Here is a 20158-nt window from a genome sequence, read left to right as displayed (position 1 = left end):
TCAGCATTTGGATCAGATGTTTATAGCAGTTTTATTCATAACTGGAAAACTTGGAAGCAACCGAGATGTCCTTCAGTAGGTAAGTGGATAAATAAACTGTGATATATCCAGACACTGGCATATTATTCAGCACTAAAAAGAAATGAGCTATCAAGTCATAAAAAGGCATGGAGGAAAATTAAAGGCATATGACTAAGTGAAAGAAGCCAATCTGAAAAGGCTACCTACTGCATGATTCCAACTATATGACACTCTGGAAAAAAGCAAAATTATGGGGACAATAAAAAGATTAGTTGCCAGGGGGTTGGGGGAGGGAGAGATAATAGGCAGAGCACAAGGGATCTTTAGGGCAGTGAAAATACTCTATGATACTCTATTGATGGATATATGTCATTATACATTCGTCCAAACCCAAAGAATGTACAACACCAAGAGTGAGACCTTAGGAAAACTATGGACTTTGGTTGATAATGATTGGTTAATGTATGTTGATGGGGGTGGGGGGCTATACATGGGTGGGACAGGGAGCATGTGGGAAATTTCAGTACTTTCCTCTCAGTTTTATTGTAAAACTAAAACTGCTCTAAAAAAATAAAACCTTTGGGAATTCCCTGGTGGTCCAGTGGTTAGGACTCTGTGCTTCCATTGCAGGGAGCCAGAGTTCAATCCCTGGTGGGGGAACTAAGATCCCACAGGCCTCTCTGCCAAAAAAAAAAAAAAGAAAAAGAAATTATCTTAAAAAAACAGAAGACCCTCCTACGCCCCAGAAATTTAAAAACAGAATTATCAAAAACAATCTTGGGTCAAAAAGACAATCAATGACTTAAATGACAAATAATTGTAAAGCAAAGTGCACATAGTATTTTTTAAAGCTTTTCACGTACTGTTTGTCTGGAAACTACTGGAGGAGCGAACACACAAAATGAGGCAGTAAACCAAGAGAGAGGATACCAGAAACAAGGACACTCAACAAGGGGAGACGACACCCCAGCGTGAAGCTGTGAGCAAGCCGTGATAGCAAGGGGTCCACCGGGTCATGGAGGCCTCCAGGGGGAATGTCTCCAGGAAGGCACACAAAGTTGATAGAATAAATATTGAAGAGGGTAAGAGGAACCTAATACATGGGTACAGATAAGATGTTGGTATATACCATAGAGATAAACTGAGAAAAAAAGAAGCAGAAGTTCGACTGCACCTTTGAAATGAGTCTGTACCAAGACCATGAGGCAAAGATGGGCTCAGCTAGAGCACAGAGAAGAAAGCTGAGAACGGAAAATGATAAGGTCAGAATGTAACCATGGTCCCATGATGCCGAGGATTCGAGGCCATTGAAAGTATTGGGGGCGTCCTGGGTGCAGCACTTTCTAACATGAAAATTCAAAACTCCAACATACAAATATAAAACGTTTGACTTCTAAGGCAGCAAAAAGAACAGCCTACCTCCAGTGGAATCTGGTATAAACTGTCTAGGCTGATTCCCAGTGCCTATGACCTCTTCTTCTCCTTGGCTGTACTGGAAATGAAAAGACCTGAGTACTTTTGATGGTGTAAATGAACCATCATAATAAATTTAATCAGCCCCACCTACCTCATGCCAACATCTTAATCCAGTCAGAAAACAAAGACAGCACTCATATCCCATCAGAAGCAGCAAGCCCCACCTATTCTAATCTTATCAGACCTCTTCAACTACAATTTCCATAAGATCTCATGAACGCCAATAAAAGCTGCAGGGGCTTCCCTGGTGGCGCAGTGGTTGAGAATCTGCCTGCTAATGCAGGGGACACGGGTTCGAGCCCTGGTCTGGGAAGATTCCACATGCCGCGGAGCAACTAGGCCCGTGAGCCACAGCTACTGAGCCTGCGCGTCTGGAGCCTGTGCTCTGCAACAAGAGAGGCCACGATAGTGAGAGGCCCGCGCACCGCGATGAAGAGTGGCCCCCGCTTGCCGCAACTAGAGAAAGCCCTCGCACAGAAACGAAGACCCAACACGGCCTAAATAAATAAATAAATAAATAAATTTTAAAAAAAAAGAAGGGTGCCCAGCACAAAGTGATTGGATATGTTCATTATTATCTTTACCTTGAGAGTTGCCATCCCACAGGCAGATTCAGGGGTTTCCCAGCAGATGAGGTGGAGGGGACATTTCACATGCATCTTAACCCTGAAGTATCTAGAACTGATGTTATCCTCTAACTCACAACCCCAACTTCTCTTCCGTGAGCCTCCTCTCTTACTTGCCCTGCTTATTCTCCAAATGGATGCCCTTTTAAGCTTAAACAGATTATAAACCGTTCAATGGCCCATCGTTTTCCCTTTCTGTTAAATCTCAAATTCCCACAAAGGGCTACCTCTCCTGCCACCCCACCCGCCCCCACCTTGCTTAGCTTTAACCTCCTCACCAGCGTCATATCAGACAGTCTTTCTTCTGGTCCTTGGATATTTTCTTTCTTTCCTACCTGAGGACTCTTATCAATATTCATGTTTTCTTTTAGGTGCCTTAGTGTAACATTTTAAGTTTCTTCATTTGGGCCATGTATATTCTCTTGAAATTTATCCTTATAGTTTGGTTCTGTTGTGATAAAGATATAGGTTTGCATTATACGTTCTAACTTATTACTGCCATCAGATAAATAGGTACCAGTGTTTTGAGGAGCACATTTATTAAATCAGAAAGACTCTGTTCATGTTTTTTTTTTTTTTAATTTACTTATTTTTGGCTGCGTTGGGTCTTCGTTGCTGCGCGCAGGGGCTATTCTTCGTTGTGGTGCATGGGCTTCTCATTGGGGTGGCTTCTCTTGTTGTGGAGCATGGGCTCTAGGCACGTGTGCTTCAGTAGCTGTGGTGCACGGGCTTAGTTGCTCCGTGGCATGTGGGATCTTCCCAGAGCAGGGCTCGAACCCATGTCCCCTGCATTGGCAGGCGGATTCTTAACCACTGTGCCACCAGGGAAGCCCTCTGTTCATGTATTCTTGAATGAAATGGTTACTAAAACGCTTTCCAGATCTGCACTGATCAATAGGATAGCCACTAGCCACATGTAGCTATATAAATTTTAATTAAAAATTAATTGAATTAAAAATTCAGTTCCTGTCACATTACCACATTTCTAGTGCCCAGAAGTCCATTGTGGCTTGTGGCTACTATATTGTTTTTGATTTTTTTGTGTGGCTACTATATTGGGCATCCTATTTGGCTTCTGGACCCAATTCCAATGTGTGGAGGTGGTGGGGGGGTTCCCCTGACACTACCAAGCAATGCTGGGGACACCAGCTGGGTATCCTACAATTCAACCCAATTCTGACTCTTATCTACTTGGAGATAGTATCATATTCCACAGGTTAGGGGCTCAGTCCTAAGACTCTGTTACTGAACTCAGGTTCTGCTGCTTGTCACTCAGGAATCCAATACAGAGAGACTAGCGTTGAGTAAAAACAAAGATAGCTTTATTGAGGAAGCCGACCATCCTGGGGAGAAGCTAGACTCATGTTCCAAAAAAACAAATCCCCACTGCTGATCAAGGGCAAGAGATTTTAAAGGGGAATTTCAGGAATGCACAGGTCTGCGGGGGTGGCTGTGTGAAGAGTAGCACAGTCATCTCTGACAATCATCTTGAAATTGTTCACGTGGTGGTCTGATCAACATCATCTTGATTGTTTTAAGTACAGTTAATCTTCAATTCCACGGTCAGTTTGTTTCCACTTCCTTGAGGTGAGTTCTCAGAATTGTGTAAGATGGAGAAGCTTATGTTGTGGCTACAGTCTGGTCATCATGTAGTTAACTTCTTCCTTCTGGGGGGGTTTCAGTATCTACAAAACAGCTTAAAGGATATGGCTCAGAATATGATCTATAGCCTTGAGAAGGAACTGAAGATCCTTGACTTCGTTTAATAGCTGAAGTATTATTTCATCTTGTTTGACTGTTTTCCTTCATTTCTGCATTTTTCTCATTTCTCTGATTTAAATTTATTATTCAGCTAAAGTTTTTCTACAGATAAAAAGCAGGCAGAGGATATGGGGGTGGGGGGAATCTGTCCTGGGAAATCACCATAAGGTCCTGCTCCGTTACAACTCCTCCGACTTCAGAGGCCAATCTCAAGTTCAGGTTGTTAGCTGTACTTCTGACCACCAGGCTATAAATCAGAGTTTCCCACGAACCCCTCTCCTTGGGTCTGATTAATTTGCTACAGTGGAAGCTGGAGTTGACTACACCATGTGGAAGGACTGAGCACTCAGGAGACTCCACTTGTGAGCCAAATTGGGAACAACAGGCTGCTACCTTGAATGCTCCCATCTCAGAGATCTTGTCCCTGGTTTTGTCTTTGGGCTGAAGCTTCTTCAGGTTCTCTTTTTTTCTGGATATGGAGTCTAGATCTTCGGTTTTGAAACCAAGTCTAAGTGGGTAAAACAAAGAGATTTAATGAAAACAATTGATGTCATGCAAGCCTCACCATTGCTCTTCTCATAAGGCAAAGGGGAGGAAGAGGTGGCTTCCTTTAGGCCTAATTCCCAAATCATTGACATTCCATACGATGTCTGGGAAAGTCTATCATATCTCAAGATAAAGCTCAAGATTCTGAATCTTGTACCGAGTCCCTTTATGATCTAGTGATGGGTTTCATATCCTGAAAGTCCCCACGATCCCCTCATTACAAGTATTAGTCTTTCCCTAAAGTGCCATGCCTATATTGCAACTCTTTCCTCTGCCTGGAATTCTCTTTCCACTTCTTTCCTTCCTCTCTAAAACACCTATTTTTATTCCATGATGCAGGATAGAGTAATATCTTCTAGGAAGACATTTTTCTTTTTTCTCTTTTTTTTTGTGTCTGCACCGCGTGGCATGCAGGATCTTAGTTCCCCGACCAGGGATCGAACCTGTGCCCCCTGCAGTGGAAGCACAGACACTTAACCACTGAACCGCCAGGGATGTCCCAAGGAAGACATTTTTCTTTCCATAAGACGTAATTAATTGCTGTAGTAGTTTCACAGCTACTACTTTTGGTTTTCAGAGGTTCCAAGTAGAATAAACACAGGTCTATTGTAGGAGCCCCAAAACCAGACTTTAGAAAAGTCACCTAATAGCACTGAACTTTGACCTCCTTCCTGAAGGCATATATTGATACCACTCTACAGATGAATGATTGATTGTTTTGGAAGAGCTGCACCTATGTAGCCCTGTATCCAAACCAGAAATCCCATTTTCCCATCTGTCCTGCTTATGATATCTATGAGAATTAATCCCTGTTGGAGAAGTCATTCCGAGATGTCTCATTATATATGTTCCTACCAATATCAAATTCCTTATCACTTGCCTGGACTCTAGACTCTGGAACCCCAATATCTTCAGCAAGTTGCTCTCTGGAATCAATCCCAGGATAAGGGTTTTCCATGAACGCATTCATGAGAGTTTGTAATTGGGAAGAAGTGTAGCTGGTACGACATCGTCTGTCTCTCATACCTGGAGGAGGTGAAAGATTGAAGGCAGAGGAACATTTGAGATCACTTTACATATTAAAACAAGGAACCCAAACACATCCCACCATCTAACTTGGAACATGTTGCCTCTCCTTGGGAGGGCCTTGTCCCAGCCTATTCAAGACGGAAGGTTCTAGAGGAGAGGCAATATTTGGCTGAGTTGCTGGACTCCAGTGCAAATCAGGTAAGCCCCAGAAGGTCCCTGGACCTTGTGGGGAAGAATTTCCAGGGGCCATGTTGAGCCCTTTGCTACCAAAGACCCTGAACAGGAGGCCCTGTAGGAGAAAACATTCTTTTCCCACTCAGAGCAGTAGTTGGCTTCACTATAAAAAGGCACTTGGGTACCCAAGAGGCTCTGCTGGGTAGCAGGACTGGAGCAGGCTATTTACCTTGAATATTCTCTTCAGGGTAAACTCGGTCTTGTCTTAAGTCTAAGTTCTTCTCAGGTCTTTTCAGGAACCTGTGCCTAGCTCTTCGATTCTGAAACCAGATCTACAAGAGGAAAAGAAAATGAGAGAACTAAGCATGTTTATCTCATCTCAGCCCCATTGCTGCCTTTCTCCAAAGGGAGTGATTCTCGGAATTCCCTGGCAGTCCAGTGGTTAGAACTCTGTGCTTCCACTGCAGGGGGCATGGGTTCAATCCCTGGTTGGGGAACTAAGATCCCATATGCCTCGACGTGGCCAAAAAAAAAGGGGGGGGGGTGTGAGTGATTCTTATGAGCCCTAAGCTCAGGATTATTATTACTGATCCCTGTCACATTTGACTAAGTCTTAGATCAAGGCTTGGCATTTAGCATCTTCATGACCTGGTCCCAACATGACTTGCTATAATAATCTTTTTAAGTTAATAAATAGATGCTGCAATTATTATGTATTTAAGAACCCCCTCCAGCCTAAATCTGCAATGGCACACCAGTCCACTACTCCCTGGTCTATTGTATTTCATTGAAAGGGGAAGGTTAACCCTCACATCACCCACAATTCCTCTGGAATCTTACCATGTCGTCAGACACTTGCCTATCTGTGACCACATCGCTTATAATGACTTACTTGGATTTACACCCTGGAATAAGTGTGCCACCACACCACATACCTCCTCTTTTCTGGAGGTGTACCTACATATTTCTTGCCCACTCCTGGGAGCTCCTTCACCCTCAGTATCCACATTCGTGAAGTGAGATTAAGAGCAACATCCTTGGGAGTTCATTCTGAGTGTCAAGTAGGACACGCCACTCAAAGCCCTTTTCACGGGACTTCTCTGGTGGCACAGTGGTTAGGACTCCGCACTCCCAATGCAAGGGGCCCAGGTTCAATCCCTGGTCAGGGAACTAGATCCCACATGCATGCTGCAACTAAGTGTTCACACGCCACAACTAAGGAGCCCGTGAGCCACAATTAAGGAGCCCGCCTGCTGCAACTAAGGAGCCCATGTGCCACAACTAAGACCCGGTGCAACCAAATTAATAAATAATAAATATTTTTTTTAAAAAAAAGCCCTTGTCACACTGGCACATGATATGTGCTCACTGAATGGTTCCCCCCTCCCTTTCTATTTCTCATCTTGGAGATACAGAACTTGTAACTTACCTGGATCCTAGACTCTTCAGTGTTGACTTCCAAAGCAAGTCTTTGTTTGGCAGCATAACCCGGGTAAGGTTTTTTGTTGAATGCATCGATGAGGATTTTCAATTGCTCTTCTGTGAATTTGGTGCGGCTGCGTCTACACTTTGTGGCCACGGCCTCTGTGGAAAGATTAGGAGAGAGGCATTAAATAGGCCGTTTTATGTATTCAAACTTCAGGTTCGAGCTTGTCTCTCATTTCCTCTTTTCATTTTGGATCCACGAGAACCCAGAAGGAAAGAACTCTCAATTATAAAGCCCTTAAGCACACAAAGGTGATTCTTGAACTTCTTCAGCTGATCTGAATGCCATGACTAGGGAGTCAAGGTCTTCTGTTTTGAAACAACATGAAAAATTGATGTGTTCTGTTCATATGGATCAAGAGCAATATGAGTCAAGAAAATGCAGGCGAGGGGCTTCCCTGGTGGCTCAGTGGTTAGGAACCCACCTGCCAATGCAGGGGACACAGGTTTGAGCCCTGGTCCGGGAAGATCCCACATGCCACGGAGCAACTAAGCCCGCGTGCCACAACTACTGAAGCCTGCGTGCCTAGAGCCCATGCTCCACAACGAGAGAAACCACTGCAATGAGAAGCCTGCACACCAAAAAGAAGAGTAGTCCCCGCTCGCCGCAACTAGAGAAAGCCCGCGCACAGCAACGAAGACCCAACGCAGCCAAAAATAAAATAATAAATGAATTAATTAATTTAAATAAATAAATAAATATCATTTAAAAAATAAAACATAGTATGGGGAGTTCCCATATATTGTACCCCCAGTTTCCCCTATTATTAACATCTTATATCAGTACTGTACATTTGTCACAACTAATGAATCAATATTGATACATTATTAGTAACTAAAGTCCACACTTAGAATTGGGATAGCTATAGCCTCCAAAATCAATGTGAAAGGGTAGTGTTGGATACAGAAAATGACTTACTATATGAAGAAAAATTAAGTTGGGTCACACAATATACAGTATATAAAAATAAATGCCAAAAAATTAAATACGTATGAAAGCTAAAAATAGAAAGATAATGTACAAGAAAACCTATGTTATATTGAGATAGAAAAAGTTATATACTAAATAAGATACCAAAATGCATAATGGGAAAAATTGCTGGAACTAAAGATATCGTAATTGAAACCTTCAGTTCAAAAAGGTAGAAAACCAGATAAAAGTCAGCAGCTTGCAATGATGGGGGTAAGGTGGGGAGATCAGAACCCTTCTTGAGAGCTGGGTGGAATGTAATTTATTTAAGATTATCTGTAGGGCAATCAGGGTATGATTGTTTAAATTATGTATAGTAAGTAATTGTAACCCTGCAATCCATTTCTTGCCTACATCTACATGACATTTTTCAGAATGCTGTTTGTAGTAACAGCTGAAGCAACTGAATGCCCATTGCTAGGAGAATGGATAAGTAAAATATGGTATATTCCCGTGATAGAATTTTATGCATAAGACCAAAGTAATGAGGAAAAAATGACAGAGAAATAAGATAGATAGGAAGAGCAAGAAGGCCATAAGTCTGGAGAAGAGGAAACAAAACAGAAACAGATGAGGTCCTAAACCTCCCAGGCAGGGCAGATTATATAGGACCTCTTCCGACCATGTGCCTTTGACTCTTAGTATGGTGGGAAGTCACCGAGGGGTTTGGAGTAGATAAAAGACTTGATCTGACAGTTTGATAAGATCACACGGGCTACAGGGTTGAGAACAGATTAAATCAGGGTCAGAATGGAAGCAGAGAGATCAATTCTTGCAATAATCCAGTGACGAGGGCTTCCCTGGTGGCGCAATGGTTAAGAATCCGCCTGCCAATGCAGGGGACACGGGTTCGAGCCCTGGTCTGGGAAGATCCCACATGCCGCGGAGCAACTAAGCCCCTGCACCACAACTACTGAGCCTGAGCTCTAGAGCCCACAAGCCACAACTACTGAGCCCACGTGCCACAACTACTGAAGCCCACGCGCCTAGAGCCTGTGCTCTGCAACAAGAGAAGCCACCGCAATGAGAAGCCTGTGCACCGCACCTAAGAGTAGCCCCCACTCGCCGCAACTAGAGAAAGCCCGCGTGCAGCAACAAAGACCCAACGCAGCCGAAAATTAAAAAAACAAAATAAAAAGGTAAATAAAATAAATAGATTTATAAAAAATATAATCCAATGACGATGGTGGAAACAGTCCAAGAAATGGTCAGAAGATCCCTAAAATATTTCGTTAAAGCCAATAGAATTTTCAGCCTGATTAGATATAGGTTATGAGAGAAAGACAAGGTCAAGGATGTTTCCTAGGTTTTTGGCATGAACAATTGACATTTCTTGTGCAAAGAAAACAATAGGAGGAAGAGTTTGGATTTGAACATCGGGAGTTCAGTTTGGGACATGTTGAGTTTGAGATGCCTGTTACAGACGAGTAAGCAGTTAGGTAGACAAAGCTGGAAGTTCAGGAGAAAAGTTCAGTCTGGAGAGAGAAATCAGGAAGCTACTTGGATTCCAAAGACATTCTGGTCTCAGGACTTTTTGATGCCTCCCTTAGTTTCTTTTAGTGCGTCTCTCTCCTTTTCCTTCTTCCCATCTATTTTTTCCTCCCATCTCCCTCCCCTAAACAATAATTTGTATTGTTTAGTTCTTACATGCCTGCATCTTTCTGAAATTCCCAATGCTTAGATGCACAGAAAACAGCATATTTTCATATTACACGAGAGAAACTGATTTTCCCTTACCCTAGCAGTTATTTAAAAGTTTGAAAAATGGGACTCCCACAACTTCTAACAAGCCCATTATGTTTTCAGCCCAACCCACGCCCCCCCCCCCCCCAAACCAAGGAAACCACAACTGCAGTCTGATGTGTGAGGAACTTACTGTATGGAGAATTGTTTTCGGCCATCTTGGAAGGGAGCTCCGAAGCCTGGTTCCACCAAAAGAGAGATAAACAGCCCTGGCGAGGCTGGCTTTATATGATCAGCTGGGCTGGCCCCTCCCACTTACTTAAGCATACACCCACTTAATCTAGGGAGGACTAGATAGGATTTTCTTTTCTTCCCTTGATAGAGATTTAATCATTTATACCAACCTCTACACCTGAACAAGCACACTTTTGAGTACCATTGCATTTACACGTCTTTTTTTCCAATGTTTATTATATACATACATATTCTTTTTGAAATTGCTTTTTCATGGTCTTCACTTATCTTTTGAAGTGGTAGCCTTTTCTTATTAAATTAATAACTGGTACCAGGATTAGGATGAGGCAAGTGAGGCTCTCATTTCCAGGGAGCAATGTTTAAGGGAGGTGCTAAAAATTCTGTGATGAAGGTAGATAATACTTGTGGCACTAATGAACCTATCTACAAAACAGAAACAGACTCACAGGCATAGAGAACAGACTTGTGGTTGCCAAGGGGGAGGGGGGTGGGGGAGGGATGGACTGAGAGTTTGGGGTTGGTAGATGCAAACTGTTACAGTTAGAATGGATAAACAACAAGGTCCTAATGTGTAGCACAGGGAACTATATTGAATAGCCTGTGTTAAACCATCATGGAAAAGAATATAAAGAAAAGAATGGATTTATGTGTAAAACTGAGTCACTTTGTTGTTCAGCAGAGATTGGCACAACCTTGTAAGTCAACTCTACTTCAATTAAAAAAACTAAGTACAAAAAAATAAAATCAATTGTATGAAAAGAAAAACAGGAAAAGGAAAAAGCAAAAAAAGATAAATAATATTTGAATGCAATACTTAAAAAAAATTAATTGCAAAAAGCCCATGTTTACAAAATATAAAAATTATAAATAAAAACAGGATCCCATCCTGCACTGGCAGGAATTATGCATGTGAGGGCATACGTGCAATTGCTTTCCTTTGCAATCTTCTCAAGGTCATTGATCAGTCCTGAGGGAAGTTGACAAGATTGTTCAATTGTTTATAGCTGTCTTCCACAGCACTGCAGGATAAAAGAGAAATTTTAATTTATTGCCATATAAGTTTGTGTGATTCAGGAGACGTCAAAGTGTCAGGTGACACTACCAAGGAGGCCCAATACTTTAAGCAGCACCTTTGTTCCACAAGGGCGATGATGCACTTAAGAGATGAAAACATGACCATGGAAACTAATGTAAAGAAGCTGATGAGAATTCCCTGGCGGTCCAGTGGTTAGGACTCTGCGCTTTCACTGCCAGGACCTGGGTTTGATCCCTGGTCAGGGAACTAAGATCCTCAGCAAGCCTCAGCGGTGTGGCCAAGGGAAAAAAACCCAAAAACTGAGTCCCTTATAGAGCCACCTAAGCCATCTAGTAAGTAGAGAAAACCACTTAGAGAGCTAAAGCAATCTCCTTGAGAGGTGTAAGCTAATAACTGCTTCTAGGCATGAGCCTCTGCCATGAATATTTTCTCATAAATTTCCTCTTAACTAACTGTCGTTTACAAGTGTGCAACATTGAGAACCCACTCAGGCACAAACCCCTCCTCGAGATGCCTCCATAAGAATGTAAGCCAATCCCTCATAATAAATCTCTTTCTATCTATATATCTTTCCTGTTTGTTCTGTTTCTCTGAAGACCCCTGATTAACACAGATTTGGGAACCAAGAGTGGTTCTACAGGAAGAGAATTTAAGGATGAGTTTTCTGAATTGGTTCTTGGGTTTCTAGAATTGGCTCTCTAATCACATTAGATTTAAAGATGATGATGGCTCTCTTTCTAGTAGTAAAGAGAGCACAGATAGTAAATACATGGTGTGGGTTGTTTATAGAGATACACAAAATATCTCTGAGGGGATTCAGGATAGAGGAGAACAGGATACTGGCCCTAGATAGTTAAGGTGTATATCAAAGGAATAATTTCAATAAGCCCAGACTCCTGTGTCTTCCCATACGTAGAAATGCACTAAGTTCATTAACTTGAGATGTCTGGTATTTTTTAAAAATTATTTACTTATTTATTTATTTGGCTGCATCGGGTGTTAGTTGCAGCGCTCAGGCTCTTCTCTAGTTGTGGTGAGGGCTCCAGAGCGTGCAGGCTTCGGTGCTCTGCCGCATGTGGGATCTTCCCGAACCAGGGCTCAAACCTGTGTCCCCTGCACTGGCAGGCGGATTCTTAACCACTGCACCACCAGGGAAGCCCCCCACTGGTATTCTTTAATTAGCAGTAATCTTTTGAGCTTCAACTACCTGGATTTTTGTTTTGTTTTGTTTTTCGCAAAAAATTCTACATATCCTGTCTCCTCTGTTACCTCTCAGAACACCTCAGCGCTGAGAGGCTGTATCCCTGACATAAGTCCTCAGTAAATTCTCAGAATAAAATACAATTCCCAACATTTTTTTTAATTTTTGAATTTTATTTTATTTATTTTTTTATACAGCAGGTTCTTATTAGTCATCCATTTTATACACATCCATGTATACATGTCAATCCCAATCGCCCAATTCATCACACCACCACCCCACCCCCTGCCACTTTCCCACTTTGGTGTCCATACGTTTGTTCTCTACATCTGTGTCTCAATTTCTGCCCTGCAAACCGGTTCATCTGTACCATTTTTCTAGGTTCCACATATATGCGTTAATATACGATATTTGTTTTTCTCTTTCTGACTTACTTCATTCAGTATGACAGCCTCTAGATCCATCCACGTCTCTACAAATGACCCAATTTCGTTCCTTTTTATGGCTGAGTAATATTCCATTGTATATATATACCACATCTTCTTTATCCATTCATCTGTCGATGAGCATTTAGGTTGCTTTCATGACCTGGCTATTGTAAATAGTGCTGCAATGAACATTGGGGTGCATGTGTCTTTTTGCAATTCCCAACTTTTAAGTTGTACTTTTTTTTTCAGTCGACAGTTTTGACTACCAATGAAGTGACCCAGAGCAGACATCTTTCCTGGTTCTCAGGTCTCCCCTTCTTGACTGATGAAGCTAAGTTTTGTTGGGTTGTGTTAAACTCCTCTCTGGAGGCATAGATTATCCTTGAAGCTTAGTTTCAAAAAGAGGTACCTGGGTTATCCTAAGTTGAAAGACTGGGAAGATTTTTGCTCAGTGTAGACATTGAGTGGGTTATCCTAAGTTGAAAGGCTGGGATGATTTTGTTCAGTTTAGACACTGAGTAGGTTATCTTAAGTTGAAAGGCTGGGAAGAATTTGCTGGAAAGTCTCCCTAACCTAAAATCTAATTCATCATCTCTTTAAGGGTTTATCAAGGAAAAATACAAATCTTAAAAGTCTTTTCCACAAATAATAAGTCCTTAGTCATCTGAGCAAGCAAATTTAACTTATTCCAACTGTTATTTATAAACTAGTAAGTTTACATTGTAATACCTGATTCATAGCTAAGTGTTAAAGTGAAGCTATGAGAACTCTAATTTTGCCTGTTTGTATGTCTGTGTACACACCATACATTTGATATGTCTCTACCTCTGGATAATGTTACCAAAATTAAAATTTTTAAAAAGCTCTATTTAATTGACTTAATGGTAAATGCTTACAAATTCAATATTTCTAAATGTAAAAGAAACTGGCCAGAATAAATTTCAGGTTCGTGTGATCTAGGAAATATTCAATATTAAATTAATACCTGGTATCAAATCTAACTTAAGCTTGTTGGTTTAATCAATATAGATGTCTTACTTTTACTGTACCTAGGTTAACTAAAGGTCAATAAGTTCATGTTATTTCTGTTGCAGTTTGTCAGCAAGAAAAAGTTAACTTGGTACGGTGATACTTTCACAAGTTATAAAATAAAGGTAAGTGAGATAAGTGTTTTCAGGTGAACTTTTTAGGAATAATTATGCTTTGGGTATGTCTATCTAAAATAGTTTCTCCAGATTTTTGGTAGCTTGAGTTTTGATACGTTAAGTTAAATGATGGGATTTCAATGAATATCCAGGTCATTTCAAATAAGATAAAATACTGGAACATTAATTGCTAAACAGGTGTAAATTTACCTATTTTTGTCTCCTTACATGAGGGAAACTAAAGATGTTTGAATTTATTAGACATGTCTTGTACCACATTGAGGAAAGAAATTATGCTATGAGAAGATATATTTTCCTAGAGGTTATGGAATAGTCCAATCAAGAAGTGCCCCTCAATCAATTCCAAGACTTGAGCCAGTTTATAAGCTCAGAACATCTTGGATGAAGGGGAGGGAGGGTCCCCTTGAGGAAGCACCACAGTACACTACAGAAAATTTATATTGTTACTCTTTCTCCTGGTCTTCTCCAAAGCGACCTTTTACTAGGGTAAATGTCCATTATGGAAAAGGATAGAACCAGACCTTTTAGGGACTACTGGACTCTGGCTCTGAACTGACACTAATTCCAGGAGACCCAAAATGTCCCTAATCTACTAGTTATGGAGTTCAGGTGATCCAGGGAGTATTATCTCAGATCCATCTTATAGTGGGGTCCAGCGGATCCTCAAACATATCCTGTGGTTATTCCCACAGTTCCAGAATGCATAATTAGAACAGACGTACTTAGCAGATGGTAGAATTCCTACATTCCTGACCTGTGGAGTAAGGGCTTTTATGGTGGGAAAGGCCAAGTGGAAGCCATTAGGACTACCTCTACCTAGGAAAATAATTAAAAGACGTACTACTTTCCTGGAGAGATTTCAGAGAGTGCCACCATCAAGGACTTGAAAGATACAGGGGTGGTGATTCCCACCACATCCCTATTCAGCTATCCTATTTAGCCTGTGAAGAAGACAGATGGATCTTGGAAAATGTCAGTGGATTAGCATAAGCTTCACCAGGTGGTGACTCCAACTGAACCTGCTGTACCAGATATGGTTTCATTGCTTGAACAAATGTACGTATCCCCTATATGTGGAATCTAAAAAACAAAACAAGGGACTTCCCTGGTGGCACAGTGGTTGGGAATCTGCCTGCCAATGCAGGGGACATGGGTTCAAGCCCTGGTCCGGGAAGATCCCACATGCCGCAGAGCAAGGAAGCCCGTGAGCCACAACTACTGAACCTGTGCTCTAGAGCCCGCGAGCCACAACTGCTGAAGCCCGCACGCCTACAGCCCGTGCTCCGCAACAAGAGAAGCCACCGCAATGAGAAACCCGCACACCGCAACGGAGAGTAGTCCTCGCTCTCTGCAACTAGAGAAAGCCCACACGCAGCAACAAAGACCCAACGCAGCCACAAAGACCCAACGCAGCCAAAAATAAATAAATAAATTTATTTATTTTTAAAAAAAACCAACCAAGTGAACAAACATAACTAAACAGAAACAAAGTCATAGATACAGAGAATAAACACTTGGTTGCCAGAACATAGAGGGATGGGGTGGGGGAAATGAGTGAAATAGGTGAGAGAGGTTAAGAGGTATAAACTTCCAGTTACAAAATAAATGAGTCATATCATTTTGGTTTTTGTGGTTTTTTAAATTTATTTTTGGCTGCGTTGGGTCTTCGTTGCTGTGCACGGGCTTTCTCTAGTTGCAGCGAGCAGGGGCTACTCTTCATTTTGGTGCGTGTGCTTCTCATTGAGGTGGCTTCTCTTGTTGGGAGCACGGGCTCTAGGCGCGTGGGCTTCAGTAGTTGTGGCACGTGGGCTCAGTAGTTGTGGCTCGCGGGCTCTAGAGTGCAGGCTCAGTAGTTGTGGCGCACGAGCCTAGTTGCTCCGCGGCATGTGGGATCTTCCCGGACCAGGGCTCGAACCCGTGTCCCCTGCATTGGCAGGTGGATTCTCAACCACTGCGCCACCACGGAAGTCCCATCATTTTGGTTTTGTGCCATAAGCACAAAAAAAATTTTTTTCAGTTCAAAAACTCAATTGCAGTGCTTAAAATTATACATATAATTTTTCAAGATTGTGAACCAGGGTTCCACTATACCTTATTGAAACGTCTATAGTGTGTCTGCTTTGTACTAGACATTGTTTTAAATTTTTGGTATACAGTAGTGAACAAAACAAAGAGCCTTGACCTCCTGAACGTCAAGAGAGGGAGACAGAAAATAAACAATAATTATAATAAACAAGCAAAGTATATATCAGAAGTTAATTGGTGCTATGACAAAGAAAATGATAAGGAAGAGAACAGTAAGGTGGACGTGGGTGCCAGAGTTGGGGGTATCGGTTTGCAATTTTTATTAGGATAATCAGGGAAGAGCTTATGGAGAAGGTGATACATGACCAAAGTCAATAAGAAGGTGAAAGTGTGAGCCCTGCGGAGATGGGAGGGGGCAGGGAATGTCCTGGCATAGGATTTAAAGCAAGCGTGTATCCAGCCAGTGCATGGAGCAGGAAACTAATGTGGAGTAAAGCAGAAAGGTGTAAAAGACTGTGAGGACTTTGACTTTGACTCTGGGACGATGAGGCCATTGCATTTGGATTTTGTATAGAAGAAGACATACTCCAAACTTATGTTGCGTATTACTTTTCTATTGCTATGTAGACGCTATCATAAATGTATGGCTTAAAACAACACACACCAAGTATTTCACATTTTTAGTGGATTAGGAGTTTGGTCATGGCTTAACTGAGTTGCCTGCCTCAAGATCTTACAAAGTTGTGCTCCAGTTGTCAGTCAGGACTGAAGTCTCAACAGAGACTCGACTGAGGAACAAAATGCTTCAAAACTCATTCAGTTTATTGCTAGAATTTATTTTCTTGTGGTTGTAGGACCGAAGGCTTTAGTTTCTTGTTGTCTGTCGATGAAGGTCACCCTCAGCTTCTAAAAACTGCCTGCAGTTCCTTATTATGTGAGCCTGCCAACATGGTTGCTTGCTTCATCAAGACTGCAAGGGATAGAGAGAGTCCAGCAAGATGGGCCTTACCCGGTACACATAATCACGCATAACCTATCACCTTTGGTATATTCTATATGTCTAGAAGCAAGTTACAGGTCTGGCCCACAATCAAGGAGAGAGGTCATACAAAGGCTAGAACACCAATAGGCAGCAATTATGAGGCCCACACTGGTCATCCTAGAGTCTATCTTCCACACATTTTTAAGAGGCTCACTCAGGTTACTGCAAGAACAGACCATAGTGGAGTGAGAAGGTGGAGAAAACTCCCACCTCATCTCGCTCTGCCACACCCCCCCATACTTTTTGTTTGTAAATGATTTCAAAATTACAGGAAAATTTTAAGAATAGCACAAAGAAACTCTGTATGCCCTTAAAATAGATTTATTAACTAACATTTTGTCACATTTGCTTTATCGTTCTCATTCTCTTTCTCCCTCCCATTATCCATCAATTTATATTTTTCTGAACCTTTTGAGAGCTTTACACTTAATGTCTCTTTCTTCCTAAATATTTGTTTGTATTTTCTGAGAAGAAAGACATTATCTTACACAACCAGAAGAAATTTCCAATATCAGAGAATTTAGCATTAAATCAATAGATACATATGATTCACATTACATTCATCATATGTAATCCACCATATGTAATAGGATCCATCATAACAATGGATCAATACTGGATTTGATCTGATCAGGCAGAAGCATGTCTTCATCTGGAGATTAAGTCTGGTTTTAGGTAGTATGTATGGGTGCCAAGTTGACAAGGAGTGGAATGTGATGGCTTGTTTTATGTGTAAACTGGACTAGGCTATACTATTCAGTTATTGGATCAAACATTAATCTAGGGTGTTGCTGTGAAGGTATTTTGTAGATGTGCTCAACATCTACAATCAGTTGACTTTAAGCAAAGGATTCTATTTTGATTAAGTGGTTGGGCCTTATCCAATCAGTTGAAAGGCCTTAAGAGGAAAAGTAAGGTTTCCCTGAGGAAGAAGTTCAGCCTCAAGACAGCAGCATTAGTTCTGGCTACAGAGTTTCCAGCCTGTCCTCTACCCTATGGATTTTGGACTTGCCAGTCCCCACAATTGCATAAATCAATTCCTTGAAATAAATCTCATATATACATAATGTATTTTATTTATATATTGCATGTACATATATATACACACATAAATATTTATAAATATGTATATTCTACTAGCTCTCTGCAGAACTGACTCATATCATACACTCTTCATTCCTTTGACCTAATTAACATCTTGTCACTATTCTTCTCTCTCATCTTAAAAAAAATTAAATCCCTTAAGGGCATTTCCTGCACTCTCTGATTCCATTTCTCAATGTGTATGCACACTCAAATCATGAAAAGTGCATTTTACTCTTTCAGCTCCACAGTTATGAAAAAAAATCATCAATGGTGACTTCTAAGATTCCCTAATATACCTCTGGGTGGACATTAGAAGCTCTAACATGAGTTTGTTGGTTTCCTGTCATCAACCACTTAATGAAGTCAGGCTGGTCCAGTGTTCATGCTCTGATCATTTTCTTCTCCAGTCTACACTCATTCCCTTGACAGTCTCATCTAGTCATGACTTGAAATAACAGTGTAAACTAACAACTCTCAAATTTATATATCCAGGCTTGAACTCTGTCCTAATGTTCAGTCATAGGTTGAAATGATTAAGTGACACATACTTTGTTTTGTGGTCTCATAAACATTTCAAATTGACCATGCTTAAAACTGGAGTCTTGAGTTTCCCTCCAAGTCTCCTCCACATGTGGCTTCCCCATCCCAGGGGATGGAAAATCCATTCTTCAGGTGATCTAGGCCAACTACATATGAAGGAGGCTCTGGGCCAAAGAAGACTCAGGAGGGTGCAGTAGACAAGTGTGCTGTGTATCAAGATGGGACTTCTGGTTTCCTCCTCAGGAGAATTTTTTTTTTTTTAATTACAGATTCTATTTTTTTTTGGGGGGGGGCTGTGTTGGGTCTTCGTTTCTGTGTGAGGGCTTTCTCTAGTTGCGGCGAGCGGGGGCCACTCTTCATCGCGGTGCACGGGCCTCTCACTATCGCGGTCTCTCTTGTTGTGGAGCAAGGGCTCCAGACGCGCAGGCTCAGTAGTTGTGGCTCAAGGGCCCAGTTGCTCCGCAGCATGTGGGATCTTCCCAGAGCAGGGCTCGAACCCATGTCCCCTGCATTGGCAGGCAGATTCTCAACCACTGCGCCACCAGGGAAGCCCAGGAGAATTTTTAAGCTACCTTTTTTTTTTTTTAAAGACTTTAAAAAATATTTATTTATTTATTTATTTTATTTTATTTTGGCTGCGCCAGGTCTTAGTTGCGGCATGTAGACTCTTAGTTGCAGCATGCATGCAAGATCTAGTTCCCTGACCAGGGACTGAACCCTGGCCCCCTGCATTGGGAGCATGGAGTCTTACCCACTGGGTAAGTGGGTCCAGTCTTACTCACTGGACCACCAGGGAAGTCCCTAAGCTACTTTTTAAAAATCTGTTCCCCTAGAATGCTACCAAATCAAACTCGGGTTTATTTACTCCATGAACAGCAAAGCCATTCTGTCACTGGGTTGTGGTGAAGGAAAGTATAGCGTTTATTGCAGGGTGCCAAGCAAGGAGAACAGGCAGTTCATGCTCAAAAGACCTGAACACCCTAATGGCTTCAGGAAAGGGTTTTTAAAGACTGTTAGGGGAGAGGGTCTTAGGATGCAAGATCAGCTCATGGACAATTTTCTGATCGGTTGGTGGTGAGGTAGCAGGGTGGTGATTCAGGAATCTCACCATCAGTCTTCTGATTCCAACCAGCCTGGCTTCTGATGTGTTTGAGGTCAGCAGTTTCCACCTGGTGGGAGTCTGGGTTCTGTAAAAACAACTTAAGAACATGCATCAGACATTGTTAACTGTTTTCCTTAAGGAGAACTATGGTCTTGTGACCCCATCCCACAGGTTGACTTATTGCTTTAGTTATTATACCCTTTTCTCCTTGAATGCCTCTTCTTTGTTCCCATTGCTGCCCCTTAAATGATTAACTGTTTGAGCCCACTCTTTGGAACTGAGGGAGGCCTAGTCCGCTAAAGGTTTTTCCACAGACAAGAAGGGGGGGACGCAGAGAGGCTTGGGGGTGGGTGGGAGGAGGCTCCACAGGGTCCTGCTAGGTTTCAAGAAGAGGCTCTTGGGGATTCCCTGGCAGTCCAGTGGTTAGGACTCCGTGCTTTCACTTCTGTGGATCCCGGTTGGGTCCCTGTTTGGGGACCTAAAAAAAAGAAGAGGATCTGGGAAGG

General features: G+C 41.9%; 1 protein-coding gene across 1 annotated transcript; it reads right to left on the bottom strand.

The window, feature by feature from the left end:
- Positions 1-3975: 3975 nt before the first annotated feature.
- Positions 3976-9989, bottom strand: DUXA (double homeobox A). The gene is given in 6 exon segments (XM_059905383.1): positions 3976-3986; positions 4278-4392; positions 5311-5456; positions 5863-5965; positions 7063-7217; positions 9965-9989. Coding segments are annotated over 6 exon segments (555 nt in total).
- Positions 9990-20158: the final 10169 nt, after the last annotated feature.

Source organism: Balaenoptera ricei, chromosome 19, assembly GCF_028023285.1.
Source record: "Balaenoptera ricei isolate mBalRic1 chromosome 19, mBalRic1.hap2, whole genome shotgun sequence".
Classification (NCBI taxonomy): domain Eukaryota; kingdom Metazoa; phylum Chordata; class Mammalia; order Artiodactyla; family Balaenopteridae; genus Balaenoptera; species Balaenoptera ricei.
This window is presented reverse-complemented; position numbering and strand designations above follow the sequence as displayed.